We start from the raw sequence: 27,009 nt of genomic DNA, 5'->3' as shown, positions 1-27,009 counted from the left end.
ATGGAGCTCACAGGTCGTCAGCATCGATGAAGCAGAAGCTGTTAGTGAAGAAAACTCCAGTCAGACCATGGTGAAGCACACTGATGTTTCCACAAGGCAAGGCAAGGCAAGGCAATTTTATTTGTATAGCCCGTTTTTACAAACAGTTTGTCTCAAAGGGCTTTACATGGCATCGTAGCAACATCCTCTGTCCTTAGACCCTCACATCGACTGAGGAAAAACTCCATAGAAAACCCTTTTAACAGGGAAAAACAGGAGAAACCTCAGGGTGAGCAACAGAGGAGGGATCCCTCACCCAGGACGGACAGACGTGCAATAGATGTTGTTACAGACAAGAAAACAGTTTACAGTTTGTCACAGAATGTGCGGAATATGGAAATGTTAGCAGGGGTTGATGAAGGCAGTCTCTAGTGAGGGGAGGGGGGGGGGGCAGGGAGAGCCGGTCAGCTCGATGGGAGGACTGGGTGGCAGACTGGTCCATGGGAAGGGAGGGGAGGCCGGTCTAACGGCAGGGGAAGGGGTGGGAGGGGGGCGATGTAGGCGGCGGCTGGTGCAGAGAGATGGAGCTCCGGTGGATCTGCGGAAACACAGAGAGAGTGCGAGACACCAAGGCCAAACTACAAAGTACAACAGAAAATGACAACAGAAAATGACAGTTCAAAAATATACTGAGGAGAGGAGAGGAGGGGAGGGGAGAGGAGAGGAGAGGAGAGGAGAGGAGAGGAGAGGAGAGGAGAGGAGAGGAGAGGAGAGGAGAGGAGAGGAGAGGAGAGGAGAGGAGGGGAGGGGAGGGGAGAAGAATAATGCTGGAATAAGCTCTTTAAATCTAGAAACAGCTGTGTCAGATAGACATCTACTGTAGCGGGATTTTTTCCCAGGTAGGATATTTGTTAAAGTAAATTCAAATGTTATTAAAGAATGGTCAGACAAGACGGGGTTCTGAGGAAGAACTGTGACATGGTCAGCTTCTATTCCATAAGTAAGTACTAAGTCAAGGATATGATTAAAAGTGTGAGTGGGTTTGTTTACCCTCTGAGAGAAGCCGACTGAATCCAAAAGTGACTTGAACGCAGTAGCCAGACAATCATCATCGACGTCCACATGAATGTTAAAGTCACCTACTATAATGACTTTGTCTGAGCTCATTGCTAAATTTGACAGAAAGTCAGGGAATTCTTCTAGAAACTCAGAATAAGGTGCAGGAGGACGATACACTACAGCAAGTAAGAGTGGTTTTTCTGCTTTCCAGTCTGGGTGAGAGAGGCTGACAGTAAGGCTTTCAAATGTATTATATGAACTATTATGTCTAGGGTTGATAATCAGATTTGACTGATAAATAGCAGCCACTCCTCCTCCTCGGCCTGTGTTACGAGGCACATGACAGTTAATGTAACTAGGAGGGGTAGATTCATTCAAACTAACATATTCATCTTGCTGCAACCAGGTCTCAGTTAGTGTTAATATGTCAATATGGTGACTTGTAATTAAGTCATTCACTAGGAGAGACTTGGATGGGAGAGAACGAATGTTGAGCAAACCACATTTAATAGTTCTATTAGGTTGGCTTGCTGGAGCAGTGGTTTTGATTTTAACTAAGTTGCTATAAACAACTCCTCTAGATTGGGGTTTAGGCTTAGACAGCCTCGAGGCAGACACAGTTTCTATAGGCTGGGTGGGTGACAACAAGAGGGAACCAGCAGAGGGGCGTGTTAAACTGCGGCTCTGCCTGCTGGTCTGAACTCTGGGTGCTTGTCAGGGATTAGCACGGCTAATAAAGTTCCCTATGTTACTAGATAGGACACTTTAGCACGTGTTTTGGCTTCCAAGAGGGCACTTTAACGCGCGTTTTGGCTCCCAGGGGGCACTTTAGCACGCGTTTTTCAACAATTGGGCCACCCCCCCTGTGCACGCCACTGATCCATTCAACACTCATCTGCTAAATCCCAATAAGCACAGAATGACTGATGAGTTTATCAATACAATGTTCAGCATGAGCCTATATCCAAAAACCACTGGACCCAGCAGAACCACAGCCCAGTGTAGCGCCGTAATCAACCACATATTGACCAATGAGACAGAAAACAAGCCAGTGACTGGATTATGAATCTCTGAGCTCAGTGACACCTACCAGTTGTTACAGTTGATGGCAGTGGAGCGGTTCAGTGCTTTCTCATGCGTCGTGTAGTTTCACAGAGGACAAGGACCGTCACTGTCAGACTTCCATCAGACTTTATTTACATCTGCTAATGAAAAGAGGAGAAATAATCTCTGCATCAGGCTTCACACTCACAGCTCAGGATAACACACACACACACACACACACACACACACACTGGAACAAAATAAACTTCACAACACTCTCTGCCTGTTAAACAGTCACGCTGCTAGGATTAGCCACAAGCTAACATGAAGCTATCAAAGTTAGTGAAAAGCTTTTCCGTATCAATGAACTTGTCATGTATCTCACTCAGCATCATCACAGAACATCAGCAGTTGTTGTCTGGAGCAGATCTTCACATGTATGATCAATAAAGTCACCTTTAACCCTCAAATAGAAAGTTAGATTAACGGAGCTCAGTACAAGTCAACCTACCACGAGACTCCCACAGCAGACTGTTGCCTAGAAACGGGGCCAACCCGCCAAGTCTGCAGGGGCTGTTGGTGTGGCGTTTCAAAATAAGAGCTTATAGCACATAGATCATAATGAATAAATAAAAAATAAATAAAGGAGTGAACGACTTCATATTGTAACAGGCAAATACTAATAATAAACTAAGTGTAGTGCAGCTTCCATAATAACATTACAGTTAGTGGAATTACTAACTCCTTAACTCTGTTACAGCAGCAAACAAGACAAAGCAGCCAGATAAATCAATAAAACACATTACAGCAGAGTGAGGACAGAGGGAAGTATGAATGTGTTTAGGAATGACTTGTAAACAGTTCATAATGAAAACTATTTTGACAATGTATATGGAACTTTTTAAGAATATTCACATCATTATTAAACAAAAAGTGTCCAGTGAAACAACAAAGCAGCAAACTAAAGTATATAGATGGACCATGGATCATGAAGGGATTAGGAAATGCCTGTCAAAAGACAAATACACTCTACAGAGAATTTATTCAACAGAGAACTAAAGAGGCAGAAAATAAATGCAAGTATCAGAATAAGTGAACCAATATTATAAAGCTCTGTAGAAAAGAAAACTATAGGGCAATATTTAATAACACCAAAAACAACACTAAAGGAATATGGTATATCTAAAATGTTATTATCAAAAATGTCTCAACACAATGAAGTTCCCCTCAGTATTTCATTCAGAGTGTGTCCCGTTAAGTGTCACAGGATATTAAGCTATATGGACCAGGAAAGACTGGGCTCGTAATGATAAACACAATGAGTAAATGAAGTCACAAGCTACTTTGGACTGGAGTTAACAGCATATGCTTTATGAAAAATAAAAATAAAATGAAAATTCAGCACAATAATTGACTTCATGTTCCACTGTTTCTTTCTTTTTGGTCTTCAGAAATGACAAATCAAATTGTTCTCTATCACATATGGGAAATGTCCACATGAGAAAAATAATAATAACAAAAATGAGTTTTAATTAATGTTGTTTGAAAGTCTTTAGGGAACAGAGACAGGACTGTTACTACATAGTCATAACACTTTATGGCCATACTCAAATCACATAATCACACAATTAAACACACTAGCACTGTAATACAATAGTGAGAGGAAAACATGTTTTAACTGTACAGGTTTTAGATCTATAGCCTATCAAATGGAATATTTATTTTTACACATTTTAAAACAACCATAAATTATTCTAGCTTTTTTTGCCATGAAATGTGAAGATTTGAGCTCTTTTCCATGAATTACAATACTTTTTGTTTTACTTTTAACCATGAAATATGATTCATTTTGTTTCATCTCTTTTTATCCATTACATGAATCCTTTAAGTTATCAACTGTGAAAACAGTAAAAACACAAATCAAACACTTCAATTTTTAAATTCACAACATTGCTTTTGCTCTTAATAAACATATTTAGCAAGTTCTCCGTCTATAATGCACATTATCAGTGCAAGCAATACACACACACCAACAAAATACAATGAGTTCAGCATCCACACAATATATCATAGATCATAACAGGTTATCAGTGCCTTAAATCTTCCTTTAATGCACAAACAATAGTAACTGTAGGTCATGTTCATATTTCTGTGGGGACGATAAGAGCTTTCTGCTGCCTGAAATAAATGAATTTTGAGGTAAACAAACAATATTATTATATTATATATTCATATGAGCCAATCATCTACTGGGTTACAGTAACATTAAAAAGGACAACATGGATGATGTGCTTCACAGCTTTAATAAATGTTTTGTAAGTGTTAGAGGAAAACATGGCAGAAAAACTCCCTGATCCAATTCCATGTGAGGACTGCAATGATCACTCAAAGGAACCCCAGCTCCATGTTCCTCACGTGAAAACCACCACTAAGCTACCTGTTTGCAATGGTTATCATGCCAAACTGTTCACTAGAGACGTCTACCAAGTCAAAAAAACAAACTAGAAATTGCCCACCCGATCGATTTCGGGAGGCCAATTTTGGGGTCTTGGCTCATGAACTAACAGGTGTAATATCAGAAGTTGTCCAGCAGATGGCGCCATTCTACCTGTATGAAGTCACTTCTCTTCTCTCACAACAATCATCAACATTATTTATATTAAGCTGGTGATAACGAGAGAGAGTTTCTCATTAAAACACATTAGTTGTCATTTTAAACAACAGGCAATGAAATAACAACTAGTTTGAACAACACACACTCACAGAGTCATGTGACTTCCTATAAATGCAGAGAAGGAGGCGGGGCCATTAAAACTACAGGTGTTCAACAGGTACAGACGTGTTGAGTGAGTTCACACTCCATTTTTAAGTGACGGAGCAGAAGGAGAGAAAGTGAAGTCTGAGGCAGGTGAGTGTTAACACAACATTATTATTATTATTCTAGTTGTTATTGAAGTATGAGAGTGTGTGAGTCAGTTGTCCCTGTGGACTGTGGAGGGAAGAAGAGTCACAGTGAACTTCTGTCCACACAGAGACACTGAGAGAAAAGGAGGAAACAACAGGAGCTGATCAGTAGGGAGGGGCACAGCAACTACAAACACTTCACTTCACTGTCAAACTATTCCATTATTCTTCGTAGTTCACCCAAACACCCCTGAGTGAGGTAACGCTGACATGATTGTTGATTTTTAACCTGTCCGTCTCTGCACGTGTAAATCTGATTGCAGGTCCATTAGTCTGTTACATAGGAAATATTTGTTGAGGAAAAAGAGGAGGCGCGACAGGAGTCTGATTACACCGAGTCCAGGGCCCCGCTTCAGGAAGCAGGTTTCATAAAAAAACTTATCTGAAGGAGACTCTGGGTTTTAGGTTTCAAACAGCCATTTTAACTTGACTCTGTGTCAGTTACCATCGCGGTCCTTCTGTGGTACGGGTCGGTGATGCCGGTCTGCTTTGGCCCAGAGACCATCACATTTTACCGCGGGAGGACCTTGGGGAGGACACGGTGTTGCTCCAGATGAAGGGGGCGGGACTGTCGGCTGAGAGCTTCCTGTTCGGCTCCGAGCTGCTGGAGCCTCGCGGGTGAGAGCAGAGCAGCTGCTGCATCCACATGCAGAACTCCGTTTGAAAAAGCTGAGTTATGATAAAAACTTCCAGATCATGAGCTGTCATGAGACTTTGATCGTCATCTATTTCAGTTCTGCTCGTCATAGAGTCCGTGGTGTGTTAAAGTGTCTAGTTTCATAATTTAAAAAAAAGAAGCAAAAAACGAGAAATCTCGTTTTTGGCACTCAACGCATGGGAACGAAAAACGAGAAATTACGTGGTTGGCACTCAATGAGTTAAAGGGGAATTGCCGTTTTTTTTACAATCTGGATCTTATTTCTAGCATAAAATACGATCATTTACTCACCCAGATAACTTTGGTATCATTACAAGTCGTTCCGACGAAATTAGCTCTGCGTATATCTGTATAATGCAAGTCTATGGGGCAGCGCAATGCAGCCCCTTAATAACACATTATCTGTAGAGAAACTCGTTCACTTCTCCAATATGTTGTTATGGTAGGCTAGTGCTATTCCCCTCTGAGTCCGGGGTTAGCTGTTATCAACATCCGGGGTCTGTAGGTTGACCTACTGACCTCTGACCTGGATGATGTCATCTCTGAGCACAACGCAGCTACGTGTTTCTGACTTGTCAGAACAAAATGAGCAGCTGGATGAAGTTCAGCTTCCACAGGCTTCCTCTCCACAAGCTAGACTTACTAAAGCTCTGGCTAGTTGCGCTAAAAATGGACCCAAATGCAAAAGTGGAATTATTATTGTCAGAATGAGCCGTGCAACATTCGTTAAGCTTCAACCTCCAAGCTCTCTGTCCTCAGACTGTCCTGACCTTGAACATCACACAGGGACAACATGGAGCTGCTTGTGTGGCTGGACTGGTTATTGAGTTTTATTAATGTTTACATCAGGTTGAGTTCAAGTATACTACTGTGATTTAAGTAGTAAAAATAATGAGATGTAATTCATATCAGAGTTAATATCATTATAATAGTGTAGTGTCAGGAAAGACCAATTCCCCAAATATTGTGTTGGTCTAGAACAAGTTACTGCTTGTCTGTTAACTTAAAATAGGCTAGTTGAACTATTTCCATGTATGTAGGAAGTCTGAAGTTTTACGGTTCTCAAATTACTAATTTCAACAATTAAAATTGCTATATTTTTCATAGCTCTCAATACAATGGTAAACAGAATCATTTATTGACTATCAAAGAAACAAGATTTTCAGAACAAGGCTCCTTCATCAGGTTTAAAGTACAAGGCAAGAAATGATGACAATTTATACGCACACCTGGTGAAGGAACCTTGTTCTTTGGGCCGATACACCGGTGAAAAAAAAATCCCCATTTTTCACAACCCATTGTTGGCAAGTATGTAGATGTGACGGGCCGGGGAGCGCTACTGACTTCGCCTTTGACCTCGCATATCTCCCAGTTGGCCCTGAACAAGCCGCCCCGCTTTCACCTACGAGGTGTTTGCAGCTCGGAGCTGATCAGGAAGGCTGGAAGATCTGTTAGACTCAGGGTCAAACTTCCTCAGAGTTGATTAAACTTACTGTTATCACCTGTTCTGCAACCGAAAACTCAGGATTAGTCGAACGAGAGTTCAGGTATTAACTCAGTTTGTTAACCCATGTCACACATGAATATAAAGCCAGCAAAATGTGGATTGGGAGTCGTGTTAGTCCAAGTACAGCGATATATAAGCTCTTTCTATTGAGCAGTGGGTCATGTCCACAAATCTCCATGGATACACCTTACTGTTTATTTCCATTGCACACTGTGACGTCAAACAATGGCGACAAGAGATTAATTGTGGTTTTCCTCGATTTTCCTGTCCACACATGACTGCTGAAACCGGACTTTCAAAAAGTTCACCCTGGACTCTGGTTTCAAAAAACTCCGGTTTCAGGAGCCCACAACTGCGATTACATGTGGATGAAAGGCCAAACCATGCAGAGAAACACACAGTTTCAAAAATACCTGTGTTTCCCTGAAGTATGACTTGACTTACTCTGACAAGAGAAAGAGTTTTCAGTTCCAGAACAGCTGGTTTAGCATGTGCCCGACGACTAGAAAAAGCCATCAGATGAGAACAGGGTTGTAGTTTAAGATGTGAATAATAACAGACAGCTGACTAAAAATGTCGAGTTTAAATCAATAATTACAGGTAATGGGGATGGAAAGGCTCAGAGAGAATGGTCATGTGCTCAACTTGGGTCAGATTGGGCTGGAGTTTTTGGAACCAGTCTAAACGTTAGACAGATTTAGTTCAGTAGTTGTGTTCTGTGTTTCCATGTTGTGATACTATATAGTCTGTTCAATTACCAGGAAACAGAAAAATGTGGAAAATTATATTATTATTATTATAAATAACATGAAAAACAGATAACAATTTGATTTGATCCAACTTTAATAATTGTGAGAATATTTGAAAATCGTGAGTTATCCCCAGTGATGAGCTGAATAATACAGATGAAAACTAACCTGTGTGTGTGTGTGTTTTCCTCTCAGACTGACTGAAATCTTGCAGATGAGTGTTCGTGTGGATGAAGATGAAGACGGAGCAGAGTCTCCAGGATCCATCTGTCCATCGATGAAGAGTGACAGGTCCAAAAACGATCCTCCTGTCTTCTGTCCTGAACCTGGACCCTCAGAGTCACAGTAAGAGATGGTTTCTACTGTAAACTGAGCTGAAGTGTTCAGTCGGTCAGATGAAGCTGCAGCAGGATGTACTGTTTGATGTGTGTAGTCACAATAATCACAACACACAGGCTGTACTTAAGAGATAGAATCAACATGGAGAAGATGAGCAGACACATAAGCTGCTGTGTTGCTTCCATCCTTCACTAGTGTGTGGTGCTGGACGCTGATGTCACTGGAGACTTCCCACAATGCCTCTGTCATCAGAGAATGGATCAGTGATTGATGTGATATGAATATAAACATGTTTGTGTTTGCAGAGGTCAGAACCACAGACTCAGAGCAGAGTCTCCAGGATCCATCTGTCTGTCTATGAAGAGTGACTGGTCCAAAGAACTTCCTCCAGTCTTCAGTCCTGAACCTGGACCCTCAGAGTCACAGTAAGAGACGGTTTCTGCTATAAAGTGAGCTGAATATTATACATCACACATAACATTATAGCTCTGTCTCTGATTTTACATAATAAGCCAAGGCAAGGCCATTTCATTTGTGTAGCCCGTTTTTACAAACAGTTTTTTACAGTCCGGTGGTGATGCGGCTGAATCTGCGTGTTTGGTCACTAAAAAGACTCTTAAGAGTGGGTTACCTTGATCTTACATTTCCTTCTTAGTGAAAGATCATCTTAAGCTAAATACGACTCTGGGAAATGCGTTCTTCCTTCACGGAACCTTAAGAGTGGTTGAAAGAAGCGCTAAGATCTTCTTACTGGACCTGGGAAACGCGGCCTTAATTATGCCGATAATTATCAGCCAATATTGGGACAATAATTATCTGTAACGTTATCGTGCATCTCTAATAGGAACCTTCAGTCAGGACAGGTGTTTCTTCAGGGAGGAGCACAAACAGTTTTCTGACTGAAGCCACAGCAGGGCTGGGCCCCTATAGCAGCCCCTCAGTGGCTTTAAGCTCAGCCTTAGCTGCTACAGTAAACTTTTAAGGTCAACTAATAAACAAAGAGAGATAGAGCACTTAAGGACCAGGCTTTAGTTCAGCTCACCTCCTTCTTTTTCCTTCTCTCTCTCTACTCCTTTGGTTTCTGAAGCACCACCCTCATGGGGTGGACAACCAATCAGAGCACAGATGTGGAGTTGTAATTGTGACATGCTAGTGATACAGAAATGTCTTGACAGAGAGAAGAGGAGTGGTGTCTCTGTGGACGAGCAGCTGTCCTGCTGTGGTCTCTGTCAGGACGTCCTGAAGGATCCAGTCTCCACCAGCTGTGGACACAGGTTCTGCAGACAGTGCTTCACCTCAGACTGGGACCAGTCTGGTTCTTCAGGAGACCCCTCGTGTCCCCAGTGTGGACAAAGACCCAGAACCAGAGGTGGACTGGAGACAGCCAATCAGAGCAGCTGTGTACAAAGTGAGACTGAACATCTGCTGATGTGGTCGTTTCTGAAAGCAGGACCTGTTGTTGTCTACACAGTCATTGTTCCATCACGAAGCACTGTCATTTTAGACGATGAACAGTAGAACATTCCAAGCTCTACTTTGTTGTCTGTAGTTTTTCTGTAGCTGATGAAAATAATCCCATCAGATTGTCAGGCTCTCTGTCTACAGTCTGCAGTGTTTCCGCTAGGATTTTTTTAAGCAGTGGCTACGGCTGTGGACAAGTTGTGACCTGCACATTCAGCATGCTATGAAATAATAATGTATAATTATGTAACATTACAACACATGTGGCAAATACTCAGAAATACTTGCCTTTTTGAAGTTACTCTGCCCAGCAGCCATGTCTGGAATGTAGTTCTGGCTACGCATTTGCCTAGAAAACAACTCTGTCTCGTAACGTTTCATTATTATCTCATAGTGTGGTGAATGTGCAGGTCACAACTTCTCCCCTGAGCGTTTTGGAGTTGTTGGATTGCGTATTTGATGAGTTTGATGAGGGATAGGCGGAAGTATCGTGTGCCTCCATTGCGTTAGCTGAGTAGCTTGCGTCTCTTCTGCGGCAATCTAGATTAAAGGTAATTTACCTAACCCTATAACTATAGGGATTATGGCAGTAGGCGGATTTTCCAAAATGTTGAACTATCCCTTTAAATCTGTGGGCTATAATAACCTCGTCAACGTTGTTTATTGATAAACCCAGTGGATTGAGACACTTTAGGGGGGTTATTACTTGTGGCCTTTTTGCACTAGTGCAGCTCGACTTGACTTTTTGGTTTTACCACTAGCAAAGGCCGGTGTATTTTCAAATGTGGCCTGATAGAACCGTTTTTCCAGAATCTCCAGCCCTACTTTTAATGGTAAGTGGTAGTTTATTATTGTGTGTCTGCCCCAGTACTGGAGCAGTGGCGGAAATAATAATTTTGTTGTGCCGGGCCACCACGACTAAATGCATATAGCGTAAATCCTGGTCTGACTATGTCTCTTCTCTTTCAGCAGATGGTGGTCTGCAGGAGGTTTTAGATCAACATAAGATCAGTCTGAGGAGCAGATGTGAACGAGTGACTGAAGGAACTGAGGGAACAGGAAGTGGAACCCTCCTCAACAGGATCTACACTGAGCTCTACATCACAGAGGGACAGAGTGAAGAGGTTAATACCCAACATGAGGTGACACAGCTGGAGACAACGTCCAAGAAGAAGATCCTCCATGACACTCCAATCAAGTGCAATGACATCTTTAAAGCTTTACCTGTCGAACAGAGAGACAACGTCTCTACTGTCTCACCTGTCCAACAGAGCGACAATGTCTCTACAGTCTCACCTGTCCAACAGAGAGAGGACGTCTCTACAGTCTCACCTGTCCAACAGAGACCCATCAGAGTGGTTCTGACCAACGGCGTCGCTGGCGTTGGAAAAACCTTCTCGGTGCAGAAGTTCACTCTGGACTGGGCCGAGGGCTTGGAGAACCAAGATGTCAGTCTGCTGGTTCTGCTTTCGTTCAGGGAGCTGAACCTGATCAGAGATCAGCGGTTGAGTCTTCTCAGGCTGCTCCATGTTTTCCATCCAACATTACAGAAGGTCACAGCAGAGCAGCTGGCTGTCTGTAAACTTCTCTTCATCTTTGACGGCCTGGATGAAAGCCGACTGTCACTGGACTTCAACAACATGGAGGTTGTGTCTGATGTCACACAGACGTCATCAGTCAACGTGCTGCTGACAAACCTCATCCAGGGGAATCTGCTTCCCTCGGCTCTGGTCTGGATCACCTCCAGACCTGCAGCAGCCAATCAGATCCCTCCTACATGTGTTGACAGGGTAACAGAGGTTCGAGGCTTCACTGACGCCCAGATAGAGGAGTACTTCAAGAGGAGGTCCAGTGATGAAGATCTGTCCAGAAGAATCATCTCACACATCAAGACGTCCAGGACCCTCCACATCATGTGTCAAGTCCCAGTCTTCTGCTGGATCAGTGCTACAGTTCTGGAGCACATGTTGACCACAGACCAGAGAGGAGAGCTGCCCAAGACAACGACTGACCTGTTCTTACACTTCCTGCTGGTCCAGACAAAGAGGAAGAACAACAAGTATGGTGAGTGATAGAGGTGGATAGGACTTTTATAAACTATTGTTATTGCTCAAGTTCAGCAATGATAGTAGCTGATGGCAGTGCCATGCACCGTTTTGCATGCTGTTTCACGTGAGCAGTGTTTTTTCCCTGGCCCGTTTGGTGATTTTGGCCGCCGCCTTGATTAACCCTACTGTTGTCCTCCTGGGTCAAGGAAGGAAGGACGAAGGAAGGAAGGAAGGAAGGAAGGAAGGAAGGAAGGAAGGAAGGAAGGAAGGAAGGAAGGAAGGAAGGAAGGAAGGAAGGAAGGAAGGAAGGACAAAGGGTAAGATGGGAGAAAAGAAGAAAGGGAAAAAGGAAGGAAAGATTGAAGGAACGAGGGAACAGATTGGGTCAAAAAGGAAGGAAGAAGACGAAGGGGAAGAAGGAAGGAAGGGAGGGAAAAAGGAAGGAAAGAAAGATGGAGGGAGGGAACAGATTCATTCAAGGAAGGACGAAGGAGGAAGGAATGAAGGGAGGGAGGGAGGGAGGGGGAAAGGATTGTAGAAAGAAGGAAGGGAAAAAGGGAGGAAAGAAAGATGGAGGGAGGGAACAGATTTGTTCAAGGAAGGAAGAAGAAGGAAGGAAGAAGGGAAAGAAGGGATGAAAGAAGGAAGGGAAAATCATTAGCTGACCAAAATTTCATTGGTTGCAGGAAAAAACAAACAAACATTTGGAGCTGTGTCTTGTCAAAATTAAGTCAAAATCAATATGATTGAACTGTATAAAGGCCACTGGGCTTTTATTTTGAAGGGCCAGATACAGGAAGTTGTGACACATGACAATTTAGTTGTTTTTTTTTACACGGCACGGCAGGTCTCTCTCTCTCTCTCTCTCTCTTTTTTTTTTTTTTGTCAAAAGCGACTTTTTCCGCTGTTGTTACTCCAATATTGACTCCGACGTGGAAGCACGTATCACTGCTGTTTCAACCATTAGCGCTGCCATGCCGGCCCAGTCCCACAGCGCTCACAGGCGGTCAGTCTCACTAGCTGTGTCCCAATTCAGCGGCTGCAGCCTGTCATGGTGTCACGGAGCAGAGACATGATAGTCCCCGCTGCAGTCAGAGTCGCGCAACGCTCCACGCCACCGCCTCCGCGGACCCCCCCAGTCCCCCCCCACCACCACCCGCCTTACAGCCTGAGCTCAGTCACTCCCCATCTACTGTGTTTATTGGTGATAAACGGGCATACTGCCGGTAATAACGGTAAAACCCGACCGGCTTGTGGAATCTCGGACCCAACACAGCCGGACTCATGAGCATAATTAATTAATTGTCAACCCGAACACGGACAAAAAAAGGAAAAAGAAAGCTAGCGGCAACACTGGTATTGAGACAGTTAACTGTTAATCAACTTCATCAGCTGTGTGACGTGTGTGCGTGTGTGTGAGCTACTATGGCGGAACCATAGACTGTAAAAAGAACGGAACGTGTCGGGGGGGGGTATATGCGTATCTTTTGCACTAGAATATTTTAATTCATTCTATTTTATTTTATTTTCTTATTCTATTCTATTTTTGGTACTTTTATGTTTGCACCTGACACCAAGACAAGTTCCTCGTGCTGTAAACTGACCTTTACTGCTCTTGGCAATAAAACAGTTCTGATTCTGATTAAGTATGCTTGAGTATAAGTATAGCAAGTATACTATGGACCATGTACTTGTAGCATACTAGAAAATATACTAATTTAATACTTCTTCGGACTAAATTGGAACATTTTAAGTTTATAAACGTATACTTTATACGTCATTTTAAGTTTAAAAAAGTACACTTTCAAGTATACAACAAGTACACTCATCTATATACTCCTAGGGCCGGATTTACTAAAGGTTTGCGTGTATTAAAACGTGTGCAAACGTGATTGCACGCACAAACACATGTGGAACCTGATCTACTAACCGGACGCACCGAGGATTGCGTCCCTCACACGGGCAGAATAGCACGTGCGATCCATTTAGCGTGTTTGCCTTGATGAATATGTAAATATGGGCGTTTCAGCCAGAACGTGCAGAATACTGGGAGGAGTAGATGCAAATTGATTTATTTAGCGTGTGCAATGTGATTTACCAAACCAGGAAGAGATTGCGGTGGCTGTTTTTGCGTCTTTATTCACCACGTCTGAAAACCATGTACTAACTGATACAACTTTGCCAAAACGTATGCGTTTATTGATTTGATACCTGTCAGAGCCCCGTGATCTTACATCTCTGCAATTCCTCACGTCTGGGTAATTCTGTAACAGTTTTTCAGCCGTGTTAAAAGTCTTTTACGCGCCGTTACGCACGGGGCACGTCTGTCCTGCAGTGAGCTCCTCTCCTCTCCTCTCCTTTCCTCTCAGTACCTGGCTGCTCAGCTCCGTCTCTCAGTCCCGGTCCCGGACTGAGAGACGTCACCGCTGCCTTCACCCGTCTTTGATCCCTCTGGTCAGTGGTCAGAGCGTTTAGATCCGTGTGTCCCACCTGAGCTCTCTATTAATCCACTGGATCATGGGCGGCACACACATATTATAGGTGCGTGATTGTCGCTGCAGCTGCTGCCTGTTCGTCACTATAAGACGAGTTGGGCCCTGTAGCAATTTGTGTTTATTTATCTAAACAGAGCGCGAGAGAGATGAACACACATGCTGTCATCGTATGCATCGGATCAAATGTCATTCTGTCCCTTCGTCCGTCCAGCTCTCTGTCCACTCTCTCCATGGCGGAAACGATTACCACGCGCAAAACCCTCATTTACATATTGTGGTTTGCACGTGTTTTCATTTAGCGGGTTACTCTTAGTAGATCACCTGTTTTGCGTGCACTAACCAAACTCGCAATATTATAGCCGGCGCAAACAATATAGCGCCCGCTATCTGGGATCTTAGTAGATCCGGCCCCTAGTGTACTAACTAGGACTTTTAGTATACTTCTAGTCCACATTTTAGTTTCCTCCGCATTTGAGACTGACACAAGTCTCTAGCTAATCCATCTTGTTCCAGTGGTGGGAGCTTAGGGCAGGGTTTTTTTTGTTTTGTTTTTTGGCTTTTCGTGCCATTAGATAGTGTAGTTGAGAGAGACAGTGTGTTTCTCTAGTGTGTTACTGTATGACATGACTTCAACTCAGAAACTGAATGTTTCAAACACAATAACAGAAAGCTGTCTGAGTGTGCTCTATACGTTTATCTTGGTTTGCCACAAATCAACAATGAGTCAAACTCTTGTAAAGAGCTGCTGACTGAGACAAGCAGCCTCTCCTCCCTCTAGCAGCAGGGAGGGGGCAGAGAGAGCAGGAGGATCTGATCTTGAACCAGCTTCTTCTGTCTTTCTGAACTTCACTCAGTGTTTTCATATCAGGAATGTGATTTATAGACATTTTACATCTGTGTCATTGAGATATTATTGAGTTTACTTAGAAACATGTGGGGATGCTATCAGAATTAACCAAGCACTGTGTAGTCTGTACTAAACTATGAAAATTATAAAAAGAAAAAGGGAACACAGAGGTCCTCTGCTTCTTCCCTCTCACTGCAGGTATTAACAAATACAATCTATTATATTACAGAAAGCATTAACATCTTTACTTTAAATAACATTAAATTCAGCAATACTGCTGCTTCTGATAGAAATGGTACACTGCAAACACAGCAAGATAGACAGCTAGATATACAACATAAAAACATTGATTTGACTGTTCTTTTTTCTTTGAGTATCGAGGGCGTCTTTAGAAATAACCCCTGGAAAATCAAAATGTAGAGTTTGTGATAAAGTTGTAAGTTTGTCATCATTAGCTGCCAAAACAAAACCACATCTTCAACTTTTTCATTTTCAACAATGTCATTTTTTGTTTGTAGGACATCATCCATTGACCTCTATTGAGGGACATGAGACAAGTCCACAGGAGCTGACGGAGGCCGACAGGGAAGTTCTTCTGAAGCTGGGGAGGCTGGCGTTTGAACAGCTGGAGGAAGGAAACATCATGTTCTACCAAGAAGACCTGGAGCAGTGTGGTCTGGATGTCACAGAGGCCTTGGTGAACTCAGGACTCTGTACTGAGATCTTCAAAAGAGAGAGTGTGATCTTCCAGAAAACAGTCTACTGCTTTGTTCATCTGAGTGTTCAGGAGTTTCTGGCTGCAGTCTACATGATCCACTGTTACACCAACAGGAACACACAGGTCCTGGGCAATTTCCTGGAAGAACAACTTGAGGAATATTATGACAGTGACGGGTTGTCAGAAGAAGAACAAGAAGAACAAGAACCAGAAGATTTTAGTGATTTAACCCTGGATAACTTCCTGAGGAGAGCCATGGATAAATCCCTCAGAAGTCATAATGGTCACCTGGACCTGTTTGTTCGCTTCCTTCATGGCCTCTCTCTGGAGTCCAACCAGAGGCTGTTAGGAGGTCTGCTGGGTCAGAGAGAGAACAGTCGAGAAACCATCCAGAGAGTCATCGACAACCTGAAGGAGATGAACAGTTATGAAATATCTCCAGACAGAAGCATCAACATCTTCCACTGTCTGACGGAGATGAAGGACCAGTCAGTTCATCAAGAGATCCAACAGTTCCTGAAGACAGAGAACAGATCAGAGAAGGAACTCTCTGAGATCCAGTGCTCAGCCCTGGCCTACATGCTGCAGATGTCAGAGCAGGTTATGGACCAGTTGGACCTGAAGAAGTACAACACATCACAGTGGGGGCGATGGAGACTGATCCCAGCTGTGAGGAACTGCAGAAAGGCTGAGTGAGTCAAGACATGATCATTATAATTATTGATCAGTGGATCAGATCAGTAGTTTAGGCAAGAGAGTTTCATTGATTCTCATTCTTCTTAGTTTGACTTTGAAAAATGACAGGTCACTTGTGTTTTTTTCTGGAGCTGTTGTGAAGGCTGTGAGCTCCAACATGGAGATTCTTCAGTTGGTTGTGATTGTTGCTGCTCAGTGAATACAACAGTTCTCTAGTGTTTTTTGTTGAGTTTATTTTTGACTTTTTGGTTTGATTCAAACCTGATTAAATAAATGAACAGAGTTCCACTGATCTTCCACCTCAGTGTTTCCAGCTGTTTCCAGGTGTTACTAGGTATTACTAGCCAGGCTAGCGCCGCCTACTGGTTCCGGCAAATTTCATTTGCCTCAACAATGTAGTCAGGACACTAGCAATGCGTTTCGGTTTGCTCCGTCCGCCAGAGCGGACGGACCAATCAGCGAACAGACGGGTAAGTGAAGGCGATGACGTTGAACTCAAGCGCTCAAGATTAACCTATGAGCTTAACCGGTGTATAGCACACGTGACCACCAAGCAGCAGCGATTAGTTGAAGCAAATGTAAGCAACCGCCTCCCGGAAGCAAACGAATCCCTATGGCTCGTGTTCAGACGCTTTTTGAAATGTAATGAAATAAGCGGCTGATGCATCAGGCTAAGGTATTACTGCATGTGAGAGAACCGTAGTATTAAAGCTTTAGTGTCTCCAGAGGGAGCTGTGTGCAGACTGATAAATATCCTCAGGTGATGCCACCTGAGTCAGTGTGGGTGGAGTCTGAAGATGAGGTGAAGTTGGGGGGGCTGGTCAGTCAACCCCTCATCATCACTGTAAATGACTTCTATAGGTCAGGGTTAGTGGCGGAGCGACCCCCATTACGAAGAGCGCCATTCCGAACATTTCCAAAGGTCCGTCATTTCGAAGGTGTTCGCGGTGTTTTATTTAGAAAATTGACCGGATTCTGTTGTGTTTCTTTGTTTGACTTCCTGCCCGGCTTGACGGGATTGCTTGCGGCAAATAGACCAGATGCTAAAATGATCGCTGCAGGGCTCAAACCGGGTGCGGCACATTTGGTGTGCGCCCCTCTTGGGATTCAATCCCTGATCACCCATGTCGAAGGCAACTGCTGTACCCATTGTACTACCGCAGCAAGCACCTTACATGCTCCACCCAGCAAGTACTTAACCAACCGTTCGAAATTTCAGACCTTTTATCAGGTTCGGAATGGTGCCCCTTTTTCAGAAATAATTAATTCCGAAACATGAAAGTAAATGTTCGGAATGGCGGCCCTTCGGAATGGCGGCCCTTCGGAATGGCACACTGGTACCGGGTCAGTGCTACGTTGTTACTCACGATACTTAGTGTGAGTAAAGTGGCCCGATCATTGCAGACACCTCTAATCTTGTTACCCAAGCAACAAGACTTAAAGGGATAGTTCAACATTTTGGCAAATTTGCCCATTGCCATAATCCCTATAGTCAAAGGGGTAGGTTTATTACATTTAATTATCGGTGCATGTTGTTTTCAGATCTGCAGGGCAAATTCTGAAAGTACTAACACACAAAGGAGACAATTAAAACGACCCCCCTGAAAACCTCCGTCTTAAGCAAGGGGAGTGGAGTCAGACAATGCCCGGCTACAGTAATGAAGCTTTCTGCCTGTGATGGCAACAGAGTTTGACCAGCCAATCATTTTAGAAGACCGGCTGCTTGCCTATGAGTTGACCCACTGGTCTTGACAAGCTGGTCCCATAGGTGGCTCTTCACATCTATGAAAACATCAGAGCAAGTTTCCGAACAGGCTTTATTTGGATAAACTGACAAACTGATCTAAATGGTTACTTTTGGTTCATCCAACACGTCATCTGCTCGCTTTCTGTCATTTCCAAACACTATTCTCTGTGTCCTGCCCCCTATCTGAACTTCACACGTCATTGGAATCACATGACTGCAAACAACCTACTGTATATAACCCTATTTAAAAAAAGAGCCTACCAAATCAGTTGTGCAGGACCGAACCATTAGGATCATCCCAGTGAGAGAAGATGAGCTGAACCATCACATTATCATGTCGCACATCCTATGCACCAACTGTATTTTCACTTTTTTCTTTGTATTTTCCACTATTTACATCAGATTTTTATTTGAAAAGATTTTTTCTCTCATCACAGACTACGTGACTGTCGACTCTCAGGAACTCAATGTGAAATTGTGGCCTCAGCTCTGAAGTCCAACCCCTCCCTCCTGACAGAACTGGACCTGAGCCACAACTGGAACCTGCAGGATTCAGGAGTGAAGGTTCTGTGTGCTGGACTGGAGAGTTCAAACTGTAGACTGGAGACTCTGAGGTCAGTTTGTCTGTTTTCTGTCTGTATTCAGGTCAAATGTTTCACTTGTCCATTTGTTGAGGATTTCAACAAAGAGCTGGAGAATAGAATAGAATATCCTTTTTTGTCATTGTCACATGTACAACAAAATTAAAATGCCAAACCAGTCTGTGTAACAGGTCAATAAAAAAAGGGAGCATACAAATTTGCTAGAATAAATACTGTTAATAACAAACAAAATCAAAAACAAACACACCCCATACATTCAATATCTGCCCAATGGCACAACCCCCTAATAATGCACTGGTGTTTTTGAATGTGGTTATTGCTATCAGGAAGGAACTGTTTTTGAATCTGTTTGTCATTTTTCTGATTGCCCTGTACCGTCTGCCTGATGGCAACAGTTCAAGTTGCGTTATTACAATGATATGGCCGGCACCTCAACATGGCGTATGGCCCGGTGTAACCCGCTCCTCCCCTCCCCACTGCTACCATTTGTCTCTTTCTTCGCCAACAGACCTTCTGCCGAATGGGAAGGCTTTTTCTTTTTAGTGGGATCCACTTCTGAACCTCTTGGTTGCTTCTTCGGGTTCTCCGCCATGTTGCTTCTAGCAGCGCTCTCCTCCCCCCTACCTTCTCGTTGTCAGGTAAAACCCAGTAGAACGCGTTTCCTGTGCACCAGTGTGGGAATGTCGCCCAAGACACCAAATACAAAAAGAACAAATACTGAAAAATACCGCGAGGTGTTAGAGGAGCCAAACGGCTTAATCAGCGTTGTATGTATCTGCTCTTGTAGTGGCTTGGGTGAAACGGATATTACGCACTATAGCTTTAAATGACTGGGCTCTTTTGAGGCAGCAGGAACTGTGCAGTTCTTCCAGGGTGAGGAAAGGGCAGCCGATCTTTTGAGCCATGTCAATGACCCTCTGAGGCGCTTTCCTCTGAGTCACTGTGCAGCTGGTGTACCACACACACAAAGTATACTCAGTATGCCTGTAAAAGGACATCAGTAGTCTCTGATAAAATCCTGCAAGAATGGACCATGGCTGGATTCATTATTGGGCAACAAACTCACAATAACCGTGTCGTCTGCAAATTTTAAAATGTGCCTGTTTTCATAAACACTCTTGCACATATTTGTGTAGGATAAAAAGTAAAGGGGAGAGAACACATCCAAGGTGAGTCAGTAGAGGAACATAGTGACTCAGATAAAATGGCATTCACTTTGACTCTGTTAAAAAATCTAAAATCCAACCCACCAGATTATGGCTCAGCTGAAAGTCCTCCATAAGCCTTGTGGCTAATTCTAACATGGGTTTCGTTCCCCTCCAGATGTTTAAATAAAAGGTTTAGTAGGGTAAGTATGGCATCTACAATGCCTCTGTGGGCCCTGTAAGCAAACTGCATAGGGTCAAGTGCATTTGCTGTTCTCCCTTGTAGTTCTGACTTGACAAGTTTTTCAAACGATTTCCTTAAAAGAGGTAAGGGCGACCAGTCTAAAATCATTCAGAGTTTTAGGTCTGTTGACTTTAGGAAAGCGATAATCTCTGCTTGTTCCCACAACCTGGGCACCTTTTGCTGTCTCAAAATGTGATGAAAGATAGGACTCAATTGTTTTGCACATGGACATGTCTTGATTTTTTTGAACGCAAACTGTTGATCATTTTTAAGATTGTCTCTCAAATTCTTAACTTCCTCGCTGAAGTCGAACTGGTCAAATCGTAGATGGAATTTATTAAGAGCACTGGCTAAATCACAGTTTGACCCAAAACGATCAATGGTGATGTAAGTGAATCCGTGTATCATTCGTTCTTTCCATTTTCAATTGGAAATCAAAAATGAAAAAATGAAAAAGTGACAGCTTATTTTGTTTTTTGTTTTTTAATCTAACACAAAAAATGTCTGGTTTTTCGTAATTCAATTTTAGGCTTATATCAAAAATACGAAATGGAAAAACAGGCAGCATGACTGAATTTGATTTTAATATTTAATTTGTCACGTTTACGTGACCCGGAAGTTTGGCGATATCAAAGAGACGCAGTCACAAAGATCATTCATAGTTTTCAGTGACCCGCAGAGCTGGAGGGTAAAACATCGGTTCAACGACAAGACCGGACACTGTACAGAGCAGCAACCACGAAGACTTAGGTCATCTCACTAGTCATTAACCTGTTCACGCAGGCCCCCTAGTGGTTAATTAAATTAATTAACACATGAAAGTCGTCCTTTATACAACGAAAGTAGGCATGTTGTGATGAAAACTTCAACACAAGACATTTTAAGGACACTTTCGGCAACATGTAGGAAAAAAATGAAGTTTCTAGGTGCTACGTTTTTTTCACAGTCACTGAAAATGTCTCAAACAATATCAGACTACGGCAGCCCACAAGCGACGTCACGTCAACAACGAAGGTGATTTAAACATATACGTATGTACCATCTGTACACCTCTTCTTTCACCACCAAAAAATCGTATGCTGTCATATAAACAAAAGCAAAGAACAAAAATTCCGTTTTTACCCCATAAAAGTTTTAAACAAGCCTGCTCACTGAACACAAACAAACCCGGAAGTCATTTTCGAGTGCCGAAAAATACGGACAATCATCAATAAAAGACCCACTAAAACACTGAATAAAATTACAAGCTTACCCTCTTTTTAAAGCTGAAGATGTGCTCGACAAGGATCCATGGCTCGATTTTATCCATTGTGACCAGATAATCCATAGCAGTGTCACGTTCCCCCGCAGCTCTAATACTACTCTCATTCTCCGTCAGACTGCGCACGTCACCCCCGTGAGTTTGATTGACAGGCGAAAAGTCGTTCGTCCAATAGGAGAGACTGTAAGGTGTGACCTGATATATATTGATCACTGATTGGGCAAAGCTTAAGCCTGCACCCAGCTGGTTCCTGTGGTTCCCTCTCCCCCTAGTGTCAACAAGTAAGCAATACAAGTCTCCACAAAAAGTGTGTTTTTACTGCCCCAGGTTTAATGAAAATAATAATTTAAGACAAAATGAACTATTTCAAATGTCCTTGTTAATTTAAGCCATCACTGATTGTTGTGGGATGTTTACTTCTGGAGTTATAAAGGAAAATAACAATATAATACAGGCGAAAATAGGTAAATTCATGTTTGGATGGGTTTTGGACACTAAATATTCATCCCCATAAATTAAATTTTCAAATGGCATTTTACTTATGTAACTGGTGTTCCTAAAAGCCATCAATTATGTGATTGGCCCATATAGGTTATCTGTTGGGGGAAAAAAAATCTCACTAAAATCTTGCAGTGTGCATTTTAGCCAAATTGGACAATTTTGCAACACAGAGCTGATAACGTGCCCACCAGCTCACAGGCCCAAGGGGCAGAACACAAGCACCTGAGAGGCGCCCTCACAACTTGTGGTTACCCTAGTTGGACCTTTGTGAAAACTGCAGCTGCTTCCAGAAAAAAACCCAGCAAAGTGGTTGAGAAAGAAAGACAAAACAAGAGAAACAACATAGTCATTCCATATGTGTCTGGAGTATCAGAAAAACTCAGGAGGACCTTTAACAAACACCGTATCCCTGTGTATTTCAAACCCAGCAACACACTCAGACAGAGACTGGTACATCCCAAGGACAAAACACCACACACCCACAAAAGCAATCTGGTGTATGCAGTCCAATGCAACGAGGAATGCAAAGACCTCTACATTGGAGAAACAAAACAACCACTACATAAACGTATGGCCCAACACAGGAGAGCTAACTCCTCAGGCCTGGACTCTGCTGTCCATTTACATCTCAAGGAGAAAGCCCACTCCTTTGAGGACAGCAATGTCCAAATCCTAGACAGAGAGAACAGATGGTTTGAAAGAGGAGTCAAAGAAGCCATCTATGTAAAAATAGAGAAACCATCCCTAAACAGGGGAGGAGGTCTCAGACAGTTCACAAGTGGCAAGTGCCTCCAACGACTGTCGTTATAACACAATAGGGCACTAACGAAGTCAAAACCAACTTTCCATCAAAGACAGTCATTTAAACAACTGTCGTTGGCACTTGGAGCACAAAAGGGAACCAGTGACATCATCACCCTTGTGAACGCCCACACAACCCAGTGAGCAAAAAGTGGTCCAAAATACGTCGAAAAGACGTGTTTTCCGAACGTCCAGAAGACGTCTTCAGAGGAGGCAGAATGAAAGTTTTTATTACGTCTTTTCTAGACGTTGAATAGATGTGTATTTTAGATGTCATATAGACGTCATTAAAATACGTTTTCGGGACGTAATTATTGAACGTCCAGAAGACTTCTTCAGAGGAGCCAGAATGAAAGTTTTTATTACGTCTTTTCTGGACGTTGAATATACGTTTTATTGTGGATGTCATTTAGACGTCATTAAAATACGTTTTCGGGACGTAATTATTGAACGTCCAGAAGACTTCTTCAGAGGAGCCAGAATTAAAGTTTTTATTACGTCTTTTCTAGACGTTTAATAGATGTGTATTTTAGATGTCATATAGACGTCATTAAAATACGTTTTCAGGACATAATTTTTGAACATCCAGAAGACGTCTTCAGAGGAGTCAGAATGAAGGTTTTTATTACGTCTTTTCTGAACGTTGGATATACGTTTTATTGTTGATGTTATGTAGACGTCATTAAAATACGTTGTCAGGATGTAATTATCAAACTTCCAGAAGACGTCATTTAAGGAGCCAGAATGAACGTTTTTATTATGTCTTTTCTAGACGTTGTGTAGATGTGTTATCTTGGATGTTATATGGACGTCATTGAAATACGCTTTATTTTTTTTAAATTATTTTTATTATTATAAAATAATAATAAAATATAAAGCAAAAAACGCAACAAAGGCATCTCCTTTTGTGTACAACACAGGAGGAAATTATAAACAAATCAAACACATCGACACAAACATCGACAAAAAGAAAACGTTTTCAAGACATAATTATTAAACATCCAGAAGACATTATTTCAGGAGGAAAAACTGCTACTTTAAAGATTTCAAATGCAAATACATGACTACAATAAAACATACTTACTGCACTATTTAATGATTCAGATCAAACTGTTACATTTCTCATAAATATAATATAATGGAGGAATATAAATGCATTTGATAGGTCAATAAGACTTTCAGCTCAACTTAATTAAAAGTAAAATACACAACATCATTGCCTGTGTAATGTATTCAGCTTTAAATTTACAACAAACTACTGTTCACAAACAGTTGTTCAAAACAATTACACAATGCAATGTAATAACGAGTAAAATTAAAACATCACAGAGGTCAATGATTCTATACCAGAAGTCATGCAGCAGATGAAGCAGATGAAGAGACGTCCACCTTCCAATTGCTAGTATTCAGCTGGCTCCTTGGTGCATGTAGGGAAGAGAAGAGGGGAGAAAAAAAAATAGTTTTTTATATTATTTAAATTATGCGTACAAATAATGCTCTGGCATCCTTTGCTGCATTCTAATGTCCAACCTAAGTTGTGCCACACTGCACCAGTCTCAAACTAGCAAAGATAGGCTATTTAAGTTGTGCTTTACACCTGATGAAAGATAGAACGCATACACTTGCGTGGAAAAAAGTAACCACTAGATGGCAGAAAACTTAATTCATATGAACAAGGAGAAACAAAGACAGCAGGGGTGCATTTCACAAAGCAGGTTCAACAAACTCTGAGTCTAATCCTAAACTCAGAATTCAGAGTTTTGTGTTTCAGAACAGGTGATAACAGTTAGTTCATTCAACTCTGAGTAACTTGACCCTGAGTTACGGGGAGATGAAAAGCCCTCATCAATGGAACAAAGATAACAGGATTCACCATGGTAACCAGCAAAAAAAAGCCTCACCCCTCCCACTTCTCACAGTGGAGTGAACACACACACTACAAAAAAAAAATTAAGAGAGAGAGAAGTGTCTGTGTGGTGTCATGTGAGGGTTGTTCAGATAAACTGAGGGTGCAGAACAACGGGAACGATCAAACAAATCCTCATGGAGAATAAAACATCACGTCCTGTCAGCCGCTGCTTTCAGTCTGCAGCTTCAGATAAAAAGGAGAAACTCAGGGTTAGTTGGAGAAAACCTGCTCCCGACCAGGTTAGGTTCACGGAGTGTGTTGCCATAGTAACTGACTCAGAGCTGTTACTCTCTTTGTGAAACGGGCTGGAGTTACTCCTCTTTCTCCGGTTTTGACTCGCCTCCCTTTGTGACACGGAAAACCCAGAGTTTGCCTCGCAGGGTTACGGTAATAGACTCAGAGTCTTCACTAAACCTGGGGTCCGTGTCACAAAGCAGGTTCAACAAACTCTGAGCCTAGTCCTGAACTCTGAGTTGATCTACTCTGAGATAGGAAACTCAGAGTTGTGGGTTTCAGAACAGGTGATAACAGTTAGTTCAATCAACTCTGAGTAACGGGGAGATGGAAAGCCCTCATCAATGGAACAAAGATAACGTGATTCACCATGGCAACCGGCAAAAAAAAAAACGTTGCCCCTCCCACCTCTCTTGGTGGATTGACGTATGAATGCTGACGCAGACTCAAGAGTTTTCACTAAACCTGCTTTGTGAAACAGACCCCAGATCTGTGAATACCTGGAGTCCAGACTCAATACCAGTAACATCAACATGCTACATGTCGTTTTCAATTCAAAAAACCTACTCTTGGTCAACAAAGCAGCTCCTGGTCTGGCTACACAGTACATCAAAGACAGTTTAAAACCCCAGCAGACTGCCAGTTGGAAATCTCCAACTCTGCAAGTAAAGATGGCTTTTAATATTTATCCACCTAAAACAGTTTACCTACTAATTTTATGACTTTCTCCATTACTGTGTTCTTTTAAAACCAAACTCAGGACCTCTCTATTTTCTTAAATGTTAGTGGACGGGGCACAACAGCTACACTGCACTTGTTGGAAATTGAATTCCACTTATTTTGAGCAACTGAGGTGAATTACAAACAATGCGTGGTCTGGCAGATAGATGCTCATCAATGACTATTATTGTCAGAACAGTACAAATCAGAATAGAACAGAGACGCCAGAGAAATTTCCTCCAGTGAGAGGAGTTGAACCCCTGACACCTGGTATATGCTGACTGTTCTTCATCAGATCCTACACAAGTTTGATAAATGAGGGGGGGCCATAGTCACTATCTTGGGTGTAAAAAAGTGTTGGAAGGAAAATTCTATAGAGCAGGGCTGTCGCCTTCCATCTAGTTTTGACTTGAACATAACACACATTCATCAGAGATGTGATGATTAAAATTTAAACAGTAATACGGTAATCTGTAACTGTATTGAAAGCGTTAGCTGTTTCATCTCAATGTGTGTGTATCTGTGTTTGTGTTTAATTCCTAGTTTGTTCATTACTTATGTAGGGGGAGGTGCTATACAAATAAAACTGAATTAATCTGAAATAGGTTTTACTGTATGAAAAAATTTAGAAACAAAACTGCATTTGGTGTAGATCTTGGTCTGTTTTCCTACCTGTTTGTGTGCTGAACTCCCCATCATCTTTTGCTCTCTTGTGGTTCTCCAGCATGATGATCTCACAGGTGAAGCACTGCTGTGGGTCCTTGGCTGTGTAAAATACAGTTGGACATAAAGAATATTCAGTCATATTTCACATCTAGTACTTTGGGATATTTGTCATGTGGGGAGGTTCTTGAACGGTGATCTACCCTGCACACATCAGTGTTTACATAAACAGATATAGATATTTTATTGGTCCCTACAGGGAAATTTAGAAACCTCATGTGAACCTAAACACAAAACCAATGAGGACATCTCTTCGTATCAGGTGGAATTATATGTGAATGAAGAGCACTACCTACCAGGCTGAAGTAAGACATAAAGTGAAGTTGTTGATATTTTGAAGTCCCCAAAACAGCATCACACCATCTTGCCGCGCAGTTCTTGATCTCAGCAGACTGGAAAGAGATGAAGGTTGTGCCTAGTAGAATTTAATGCTACTCCATCTCATATCAGTTAATGTTGTTTTCTTCAATGGCCAGGAAAAAAAAGGTTGTTTCCAGTTTAGAATTATAGGGATAGTTCGCCCAAAATTCAAATTTCCCTCATTATCTACTCACCCTC

The 27,009-nt window shown here is 42.3% G+C and overlaps 2 protein-coding genes across 2 annotated transcripts in view; both read left to right on the top strand.

Moving 5' to 3' along the window:
* Window positions 1-8,174: 8,174 nt before the first annotated feature.
* LOC310997614 (NACHT, LRR and PYD domains-containing protein 12-like) overlaps window positions 8,175-27,009 on the top strand; it is a gene marked incomplete at both ends in the record, with an annotated part of 74,400 nt that continues 55,565 nt past the window's right edge. The window contains 2 exons of the mRNA XM_083987380.1: window positions 8,175-8,305; window positions 8,605-8,724. Coding sequence (XP_083843506.1) covers window positions 8,175-8,305; window positions 8,605-8,724 — 251 coding nt within the window. The remainder of the gene's footprint in view (window positions 8,306-8,604; window positions 8,725-27,009) is intronic.
* LOC310995675 (protein NLRC3-like) overlaps window positions 10,344-27,009 on the top strand; it is a gene marked incomplete at both ends in the record, with an annotated part of 31,015 nt that continues 14,349 nt past the window's right edge. Inside the window, 4 exons of the mRNA XM_083984792.1 lie at window positions 10,344-10,349; window positions 11,032-11,824; window positions 15,669-16,560; window positions 18,749-18,925. Of these exons, the coding sequence (XP_083840918.1) occupies window positions 10,344-10,349; window positions 11,032-11,824; window positions 15,669-16,560; window positions 18,749-18,925 (1,868 nt within the window). The remainder of the gene's footprint in view (window positions 10,350-11,031; window positions 11,825-15,668; window positions 16,561-18,748; window positions 18,926-27,009) is intronic.

The sequence above is a fragment of the Trachurus trachurus genome, assembly GCF_905171665.1.
Source record: "Trachurus trachurus genome assembly, chromosome: 2".
Classification (NCBI taxonomy): domain Eukaryota; kingdom Metazoa; phylum Chordata; class Actinopteri; order Carangiformes; family Carangidae; genus Trachurus; species Trachurus trachurus.
This window is presented reverse-complemented; position numbering and strand designations above follow the sequence as displayed.